This window comes from Bufo bufo, chromosome 7 (genome assembly GCF_905171765.1).
Source record: "Bufo bufo chromosome 7, aBufBuf1.1, whole genome shotgun sequence".
Lineage (NCBI taxonomy): Eukaryota > Metazoa > Chordata > Amphibia > Anura > Bufonidae > Bufo > Bufo bufo.
The window spans coordinates 19,618,059-19,628,361 of NC_053395.1; the positions used below are offsets into that span (position 1 = coordinate 19,618,059).

General features: G+C 40.9%; 2 protein-coding genes across 2 annotated transcripts; both read right to left on the reverse strand.

The window, feature by feature from the left end:
- Positions 1 to 786: 786 nt before the first annotated feature.
- On the reverse strand, positions 787 to 4,010 carry LOC121008296 (NXPE family member 2-like). The gene is made up of 3 exons (XM_040440745.1): positions 3,964 to 4,010; positions 1,890 to 2,108; positions 787 to 1,535 (listed from the first exon to the last, which is right to left on the reverse strand). The coding sequence occupies exons 1-3, from the start codon at positions 4,004 to 4,006 to the stop codon at positions 991 to 993; spliced, it is 807 nt and encodes a 268-aa protein (XP_040296679.1). The 5' UTR covers positions 4,007 to 4,010; the 3' UTR covers positions 787 to 990.
- A 680-nt stretch (positions 4,011 to 4,690) lies between these two features.
- On the reverse strand, positions 4,691 to 8,046 carry LOC121008714 (NXPE family member 4-like). Its single transcript, XM_040441409.1, has 2 exons — positions 7,993 to 8,046; positions 4,691 to 5,608 (listed from the first exon to the last, which is right to left on the reverse strand). Exons 1-2 carry the CDS (start codon positions 8,044 to 8,046, stop codon positions 4,691 to 4,693), a joined length of 972 nt encoding a protein of 323 aa, XP_040297343.1.
- Between the last annotated feature and the right edge of the window lie 2,257 nt (positions 8,047 to 10,303).

The window sequence follows — 10,303 nt, forward strand, 5'->3', positions numbered from 1 at the left end:
GTGCGGCCGTCTTCACCACTTGGAGAAATGTTCCCACTCACCTCATGGAAACGCTTCCATCAAGCATGCCGAAACAAATTTTTGAAGTGATAAACAATAATGGCGGAGTTACTCATTACTGAGTTCATGTTTGGAAGTTGGATTTCTGTTTTGGGGGAATTTAGTTTTTTTTTGGAGGTGTGGTCCTAAACTTTTGATCAGCTGTAAAACAGCCTGTTTCAGTTTATTCGTTGTTTTCATTAAATTGAATGCTCAAAATATGTTTGTCTCACTCCCATTTCTTCTTGTTGCATGTTGAAGCTCTACTTGGAACCTTGTTAAGATCCAGCCATGCTAAATAGGATTTTTTTGCCATTTTTAAAGTGGTCTTAAACTTGTAATCAGGACTGTAGCATGCAAATCGCGGCATAAAAAAATCACCCTAAACACTTGTTCATACAAACATCAATAAAGTTTACATTTTACACTGTCCCAATCACATTCTTCCATCTATGAAATGTGTTTTTTTTTGTACAAAAGCAGTAAAATGCTAAAAATACTACACATATTTAGTATCGCCGTAATCATACCAACCTATAGAATAACACACTAGGGGCCCATTCAAAAGTTTGCTAAGGGGTCCAAGCTTTTCTAGTTCATCCCTACAAACTAGGCAATTGCACAGAGCCCAATTTGCCCAAACTGCATGAGTAAATTAAACCATCCAGTATTTTTAAGTAGAGCGGTATTATTTATAAAGTATATGGAAGTATTATGTGGGCTGTAAATACTACATATAACTTTGGCACTATATGGAGATTTTATTATGAAGGCTGTATATGGCGGTGTTACAGTATCTACAGTACATTATATGGCAGTGTCACAGTATTATGTGGACAGAAATTAAGGTAAAACCCATATTAGACTGGTGGCTTTGCTTGTTACCCAGTGCTCCATCTTTCATAAAACTGTATCAAAGATCGGCCACACATTTCCCCTCATATCAGATTATTAACAAGCAAAGGCGAACGTCATGCTCATTATACTGTCAAATATGTATCCCGGAGGGTGAACAGACTCCGTGGAGGAGGCTACCGTCATGTCCCAAGCATCCACGAAGCCCACGTTGATCCCTTGGAAGACCTCCCTAAGCACCAGATACTGGCAATAACCATTGAAGTCACCAATTCTCTCTTGAGGAGCAGTTGATTCTCTGGTGTTTTCCGTCTTGATGATGACCTTGGTATCTGGACTCCTTAGAAACAATCGCTCCACGGCTCTACGGATGTTGATCGCTCGTTTAATGTAGAGTTTTAGTGGAAACTGTCTGAAGTGTTGTCCCATGGTAATTACAATGATGGTGTCCTTCCCCCCACCACGTTGGTCAATCTGACGACTCGTGTACATGTCCTCCTTGGAGTAGAAGAATGAGAAGCTCTCCAGGGGGAAGCCGTGCCTTTTGAAGGAAACATAAATGTCCTTATCCATGTTGAAAGCTTCAAGTGTCTTCTCCCATGAACTCCATCCACTCTCATGATAACGGAAATATTTTACTACTGATGGAGACAAAACAGAAGGTGGTTAGAAATTATTTAGACGTAATGTGTATTTACTCATTAAATGTCATAAATGTCATTTTATTTGCGTTTGGTGCAGTTTATAAAGAACAGCTGAGGTCCAGGTGGACTAGAGCAAAGATCCCTGGTGGGCTAGAGAAGTGAAGAGGTTAATGATGACACGTGTGAGCTGGGGGAGAGCTCGGCTATTTTCAGCGTTCACATAGGAATGAATGGAGGGCGGCTGCGTTCTAAAGATAGGTGCTCGTCCCAGAGGTGGGACCTACACCTATCAGACACCGACAATGTCCTAGCTGAAACTTCTTTGATAAAGGTGACGAGGGTGACACTTACTCTTGATCTCCTCGGTGAAGTGCACTATGTACTGACGTAACGTGGAATCTCCGATGAGGAAGAGGTTCTTCCCCTGCAGACATTTAATGAAGTCGTCCCCCGACTTATAGACGGTCATGTCACAGTAAACGGGGCGCCAGGTGTAATTGTAGAAGTATCCGCTGGGAAAGGGAGAGCTCATCCCCGGCTGACATTTTACATTGGAAGTGGCTGAATGATCTGAGCAAAAAATGTTAAAAATAAATGTCATTGAGGCACATTTCACATCACTGCAGAAACAACGACATTGTGGTGGGATAACCGGGAACCTTGTGGACCTCGAATAGGACTTTCTGTCTGTCTGTCTATCAATTATCTATCTATCTATCTCATGTCTATCTATCCAGTGTCGGACTGGGGTACCTAGGGACCACCAGTAAAATTTATTTTGGGGGCCCACCGTACGGATACATTCAAATATAATAAATAATCTAACAAGTTTTTTTTATATGAACATAGGCTGGTTGAGGTGCTGTACATTGAATATATGTATGTAGTGTACTAAATCTAATGTGATATGTGCCACTTGTGCAGTGGGTGGGAGACTAGGGGCCCACCTTGCTCAGGGGCCCACCGGGGGATTCCACTGTACCCCTGTGGGCCAGTCCGAGCCTGTATCTATCTATCTAATATCCATCTATTTATCTATCTATCTATCTGTCTATCTCATATCTATCTAATTATCTATCTAATATATATCTGTCTATCTATCCCAACTCTTGAACATCTCCACATCATATGTTTGATATTGGGTCACCCAGGTTAAACATTATCCGTCCGTGCCCACCAGGAAATGCTGTTTTATTGGGCAGAAAGGCGTTTTCTGGAACTTTCTGCTTGCCAAGTGAAAGGTGAAAGAAGTTCCTCATTCTATAAAAACTTTATATAACAGCTGACAATTGTCCGTGTAATCACACAGCGATGGCAAAGAGGGGAACGTGGAAAAATGTATTATTTTTAACCCTCTTAAAACAATTGGCAAGTTTTATAAATTATATGCTTCATGTGAAATATACGTATACAGTACATATCCACACAGGCAAAAAAAAATAAAAAATGTTTGAAATAATTTTTTCTTTTATTAGGTACCTTTCTCAATATTTATTCTGATTATTGTATTTTTTTTAGTATTAGATTTTTTATTTTATTTTTCTTATACTTACTGTATTTCACAGTTTTTATCCTGTGTATTCTATTGTTTTTGTCTCTACTTAGTATTTACTACTGTTTTTTATTATTTTTTTCTTTTAAGTTTTTTCCTTTTTACTCTTAACATTCCCACTTTTTCCCCCCTCCCACTGTGTAGATCACTGTGTAAATAGTCATTTTATCCTATGGCTACGTTCACACAGCATTTTATTTATTGCAGATGTCAGCTCTTCTCAAAATCAGTGTAAAAAAAAAAACAGAACATGTAATTAGGATTTCTTATAATTTTTTAACCCATTTCAGGGAAAATCGATTTGTTACCACGAAGCGTTGCGGAAATTTGGCTTCGCAGCAAATCAAATTTTCCCTGAAATTGAAGTGGACTTCGATTCGCTCAGCACTAGAAATCAGCTCTCTATCAGCTTTGTATTTTTCAGCTTCAAAATAAAGCTGTGTGAACAAAGGTGTGCGCTCCGTGGGCGTATTATGGACCGCCTTTGCGGATCCACAATACGTGGGCACCGTTCAGTGCAATTCACTTCAATGGATCCGCAAATCTGGACATGCGGAATGGTGCGGAACGGAGGCACGGAACGGAAGCACTACGGAGTGCTTCCATGGGGTTTCATCCCGTACTTCCGTTCCACAAAAAGATAGAACCTATCCTATCTTTTTGCGGAACGGCCGGATCGCGGACCCATTAAAGTGAATGGGTCCGCGATCCGCTGTGGCTGCCCTACTGTGTTCGTGCATTGCGGCCCGCGGCACGGCCATGGGGTGCACACGTTCATGTGCAAAAGTCTCATGGCTTCTGGGTGGTTTTAGAATTTAACCAAAGTGGCAACTAAATAAGACAAAAACAGGTAAAATGTAACTCACCACTTACTTTTACAATCTGTAACCACTATAGGATTCAAACTTTGGGCCATTTCCACACCGACATTAGACCTTCAAAAAATTAAGATGCCATTTATACAATTTATTTTAAAAAAATTATAAAATATGAATAAACTGGCCAAAGTTTTTTATAAAAAAAAAATCTGGTTTGAGACTTTTTAAGACTCCCATTCTCTAAAGGCATGGCAGGAAAGCGGTGGTCTCCAATCTTTGACTGTCCAGCTGAAGCAAAAATTTGAAGAGCCACAGGTTGGAAACCATTGCTCTAAGGGTTCTTCTACATGGCCTGAAGATCATGACTGCAAACGTTCATATAAACCCTTGTTTTCAACCATTGCTTAGTGTACACGGGGCTCACTACCGGCCGGCAAACTCTTGTTTATCAGGTGATCAGATCTGTTATGCAAACTGAATGGGAACGAATGATCGTACTAACAGTCATTTGTCCCCTTGTCAGTTTGCATCGAAATGTCTAAAATGTCCATTCAAGGACAGATCAATTTTGTTTATCTCCACTCGTTTCGGACTAAAATTGTCACTAAAGGGTCATTCTGAACTGTTGTCCTACCAATACTGGGAAGAATCTGTTGGGGAAGAGCTGGAAGCGTGTCAGGATAGGGCCCCCACTGTACGCTCCAGCAGTGCCCCCTCCTTGAGGTACGAAAAAGAGAATTATGTGCCTATGGAAGGGTTGGGTGAGTACAAGACCATGTACATTAAATGAACCCTATATAGTTGGTGCCAGTAAAAGCATCACAAAGTGAAGACCTTGTAAGAAGAACCACATTTCTAAGGGACTGGCCTTGACTTATTCTGGACAGCTGAATGGCACTTGGGATGAGTATTTTATGGGCACAATTTAGTCCTGCTTCAAAAGGTAGCACTTTTTGCTCATACCTTTGAAACAGTGTTTTCTCCCCAGGTGTGAGGTAGGACACATAAAGATCCACAGCTCTCATATTATTTAAACATTCACAAGGAAGGTCCTTGGGTTTAATACAGTAGAAGGCCTCTTCGTAGAACTCATCTTTGTACTCGCAAACCTCTTCAGCTGCGTTTGGCAGAAAGCCACAGTAGGAGATAGCTTGCTTGCCCAGGTATTCATATCTTCCATGGTAACCAAGAACCCCTTGACTGGCATGCCGTGATCTCCAGAGGGCTGCAATTCCTTCACTAGGATGCCACAGTCTAATAGAGACCTTGGCTTTGTCATCAGCCCATTGTAATGGAAAGTGGATATGGTAGGATCCATTGAGAAAGTCTTCCACCCTGCCAGACACAGCAGCCCCAAGCTCTGGAGAAAAGAGTCGTGATCTTATGAGGTCTCCTCCATTGGTCTTCCTGTTACCCAGGTAATCGTACATATCGACCTGTACCACAAGGTCTTCTCCAACACAGTATTGTACTCTTTTGTTGACTATGGACACAATACTGTTCTTGCCACTTGTACTTCTGTCAAAGTTGGTGAACGTAACATTTGGAATATGTTTTTGGATTTTGTCAAAGACTTTATTTATTTCAGACTGAAGATCATATTTTCTCAGAGGCTGAAGCGTTGTTTCATTCTTTTGGATGTTGATTTTAATTTCCCTCACAGAACCAACACAGTTTCCGATCAAGTATCTAAGGGAATCCTGCAAATATGAAAGAAGAAGTTTTGGACACAATGGTACTAAAGATGACAATGACAGCTTGGATTAAGATGTACCTAGCGTTATACTTTCTTAATATGCTTTGTGAACTTTGCTGACTCTATGAAGGACAAACAGATTGGGGTTAGATGGCTCAAAGCCCCTTGAGATGCCATCATGTCTGGTGTAAATATCACCTATTGTAGGACCTGCTTTGTGTCAAAAGCTACCAGTGGAGTCATCAACCTCCTCAAACAGTTTTAGGCAGATGTCCACCTGTTGGCACCGTTAGCGTTATGGACTGTAAACCCCTACAGATGTCACAAAGCCTAGTGTTGATATCAGTAAGACCAACGTAGTGTAAAATGTCTGTGTGGACTGGAAGCCACTAGCGTTGCTAGACATGTCAAAAGCTGAAGTTGAATGTCATCTACTCTGTGGTCATACACTTTAGGCAAACTCCTGTTCTAAATGGAGGAAGGAGAGAAATTGTCTGCTGAACTCCTCTGGAGGCAGCTTTTCTCCTCAAGAACAAAAGGATTGGACATGTTGAGATCCAGCTGTCCCATCCTTATCTCATCTGCCATCCAAAGAGAATCAGAAGGAACTTTAGATGGTTGATCAGATCAGTCCCACCGAAATTGGTGGATATCAGGCAAGGGACACAAGATCTTTCTAGAAATGTTCATTCACTGAGATAACTTTTGGCCACGAGTGACCTAGATGCTGATGGTTGTTTTCTTCATCTTATACACTTCTCATTTCCAAGGTGTTACGACCATCCTGCAATCCAGCAGCTAGAACGAGACGTGTATAATGTGATGGAAAAATGAGTTTTTATTGTTCTGGGTGGTTTATTTGCCTTTTGACTAAGGTTTAGTGAAAAAAATTCTAAGTGGAAAATTATAGCAGGACCATTCATCTTCTTGGAACGCCTGAGCTCAAACGTACGTGTGTGTAATTCCTGGTATTTGGCGTGTCTCCATTGCTAAACATTGTCTTTAAGGTCATACATCCCAGGTTATACGTACATGAATGTAATTAGAATATACGGTATATAATTAGAATATATATAATATCAGCTCTTTTCTTACCTGGCAGATCATTAAGGGCATTGTCATTTATAGGGTGAATTCCTCAATAATTTCCTCAATAAAGTCATGTTAAATATGGAGCTTTTCTTATGGCAGAGTCGTATGCAGGAGGCTGTACAGAGAAAGAAACAGTCCCTGTGGCTCCCAGCTGTCTGTACTCTGTGTGCCGCATATAGTGATCCACTTTATTGGTTATTGTCAAGCCTCCAATTTTATCTGTGTGAAGACACACTATTTGCTAGAAATGTGCTGTCCGACAACCCAAAGGCTGCAGTTGTCAGGCAGTGCTTATACCTAGCGACTAGTTAGTTGGTCACAGCTTGACTGATACTTGAGCGGGGATTGTCCGAGATCACGCTCTACCCTTATATTTAAGATGAGAACCTTCTTCAGGCGTCATACACCATATTAGAGGTGAAGGAAAGCATGAGGGTTGAGGTTGTCAGATTTGTAGGTTGAAGGTAGATGTCTCAGAGCGTGCAGGAGGTCAATACAAAATGCAGCCGACCGTATTTTCCTTACCTGGAGCAAGCTTTTATGCCAGGACAGACTCAGCAGGAAGATGGCGGTAATTAACACTGCTATCCTGCTTTTATTCCTCACTAGAGCCATCAGGGAAAAGGTAACGTTGTTCCTGTGGGAGAATTTAGTAAAAGATGGAAACTTTAGTCAATATGTCATAAGGGGCACAGCAAATCCATAAAAATATTAACACCATATAGGATCAAAAGTATACCACTATACAGTGTCAAAATAATACCGTCATACAGTGCCCAAAAATACGGTCATAGTTCCCAAATAATACCACCTAACATTATCTTAATAATACCGCCTAACAGCAGTGTCCAAATTATACCATTGAATACTGCCTAAACAGTACTAACATATAGTGCCACCAAATTGTCTTAATAATACAGGGTCAAAATTATATCACCATATACTGTCTACACAGTACTAACATATAGTTCCCAAATAATATCACTTAACAGTGGTCAAATATTATCTGAATATGCTTCCTAAACAATACTAACATACAGTGCTCATGTAATACCACCTAAAAGTGTCTAAATAATACAGTGTCTATATACGGTCTAAACAGCACTAATAATCAGTGCCCAAATAATACCACCTAGCAACGTTTCGGCTGGGAATAGCCTTTGTCAAGATATGCTTGACAAAGGCTATTCCTAGCCAAAACGTTGCTGCTGTTTTTATGCTGTGTTATGCGGTGATCGACTTAAATAAAGAAGAAATTTGGATATGCTGCTGTGGCCGTCTACTTTTTCTACATACCTCTGGATTGCTTTGGATCTGTGATCTCTTGCCCAGCTGCTGCATGACCTCCATTATTGCTCTACATTAGCCGCTTGTTCTGCTGCTCCTGAACACCTTTCTTTTTCAAATAATACCACCTGACATCATGCAGTTCAAAAATTATGCCAACATAAAGTGTCTAAACAATACCACCATATAGTTCCCCAAACATACTGGAATATAGTTTTCAAATAATACCATCCATCGTGTCCAAATTATACCACTATATACCATCTAAACAGTACAGTGTCCAAACAAAGACACCAAGCAGTGTCTAAAAATGCCACCATGAACTCCCTAAACAATACTACCATACCAATCCCAAATAATACCACCTAACAATGCCCAAATAATCCCACCTAACAGTGCCCAAATAATATCACCTAACAGTGCCCAAATAATCCCACCTAACAGTGCCCAATTAATACCACCTAACAGTGCCCAATTAATACCACGTAACAGTGCCCAAATAATACCACCTAACAGTGCCCAAATAATATCACCTATCAGTGCCAAATAATGCCACCTAACAGTGCCCAAATAATACCACCTAACAGTGCCCAAATAATATCACCCAACAGTGCCCAAATAATATCACCTAACAGTGCCCAAATAATACCACCTAACAGTGCCCAAATAATACCACCTAACAGTGCCCAAATAATACCACCTAACAGTGCCCAATTAATACCACCCAACAGTGCCCAAATAATACCACCTAACAGTGCCCAAATAATACCACCTAACAGTGCCCAATTAATACCACCTAACAGTGGCCAATTAATACCACGTAACAGTGCCCAAATAATACCACCTAACAGTGCCCAAATAATATCACCTATCAGTGCCAAATAATGCCACCTAACAGTGCCCAAATAATACCACCTAACAGTGCCCAAATAATATCACCCAACAGTGCCCAAATAAGATCACCTAACAGTGCCCAAATAATACCACCTAACAGTGCCCAAATAATACCACCTAACAGTGCCCAAATAATACCACCTAACAGTACCCAAATAATATCACCTTTCAGTGCCCAAATAATACCACCTAACAGTGCCCAAATAACACCACCTAACAGTGCCCAATTAATACCACGTAACAGTGCCCAAATAATATCACCTATCTGTGCCAAATATTACCACCTAACAGTGCCCAAATAATACCACCTAACAGTGCCCAAATATTATCACCTAACAGTGCCCAAATATTATCACCTCACAGTGCCCAAATAATATCACCTATCAGTGCCCAAATAATACCACCTAACAGTGCCCAAATAATACCATCTAACAGTGCCCAAATAATATCACCTATCAGTGCCCAAATAATACCACCTAACAGTGCCCAAATAATACCACCTAACAGTGCCCAAATAATACCACCTAACAGTGCCCAAATACTATCACCTAACAGTACCCAATTAATATCACCTGACAGTGCCCAAATAATACCACCTAACAGTGCCAAAATAATGCCACCTAACAGTGCCCAAATAATACCACCTAACAGTGCCCAATTAATACCACCTAACAGTGCCCAAATAATACCACCTAACAGTGCCCAAATAATATCACCTATCATTGCCAAATAATACCACCTAACAGTGCCCAAATAATACCACCTAACAGTGCCCAATTAATAACACATAACAGTGCCCAAATAATACCACCTAACAGTGCCCAATTAATACCACCTAACAGTGCCCAAATAATATCACCTAACAGTACCCAAATAATACCACCTATCAGTGCCCAAATAATACCACCTATCAGTGCCCAAATAATACCACCTATCAGTGCCCAAATAATACCACCTAACAGTGCCCAAATAATACCACCTAACAGTGCCCAATTAATATCACCTAACAGTGCCCAAATAATATATAGTATATAATATATAGCATTCTGTTTCCTTTTTGGGCCTCACGCACATGATCGCAAAACACGGATATTGGCCGCGTGCATTCCGCATTTTGAGGAACAGAAGGTCTGGCTCTTACTAGGCCAGTCCTATCCTTGACAAAATAGGACATGTTCTATTTTTTTAGCGGGCCCGCGGAATGGAGGTACGGATCCGGACCGCACACGGAGCGCTGTTGTCCACATTTTTCGCGGCCCCATTGAAGTGAATGGGTTCGCATCCGAGCCGCCAAAAATGTAACTCGGATGCGAACCCAAACCACGGTCGTGTGCATGAGCCCTTATAGGGGGACATTACGAATGTGGTTTCCCTACGATTTCACATAGGCCTGTACGTGCAACAATAGGGCGGTGCAAAGAGGTGA

Bases quoted from the DNA above. Each gene is read 5' to 3' on its own strand.
- LOC121008296 (XM_040440745.1), bottom strand. From the start codon at position 4,006: ATGGCCCAAAGTTTGAATCCTATAGTGGTTACAGATTGTAAAA. The intron at 2,109-3,963 runs GTAAGTGGTGAG...TTTTTTGCTCAG, and splicing joins AGTGGTTACAGATTGTAAAA to ATCATTCAGCCACTTCCAAT. The intron at 1,536-1,889 runs GTAAGTGTCACC...TGTCTCCATCAG, and splicing joins CTTCACCGAGGAGATCAAGA to TAGTAAAATATTTCCGTTAT.
- LOC121008714 (XM_040441409.1), bottom strand. From the start codon at position 8,046: ATGGAGGTCATGCAGCAGCTGGGCAAGAGATCACAGATCCAAAGCAAT. The intron at 5,609-7,992 runs GTATGTAGAAAA...TCATATTTGCAG, and splicing joins AGATCCAAAGCAATCCAGAG to GATTCCCTTAGATACTTGAT.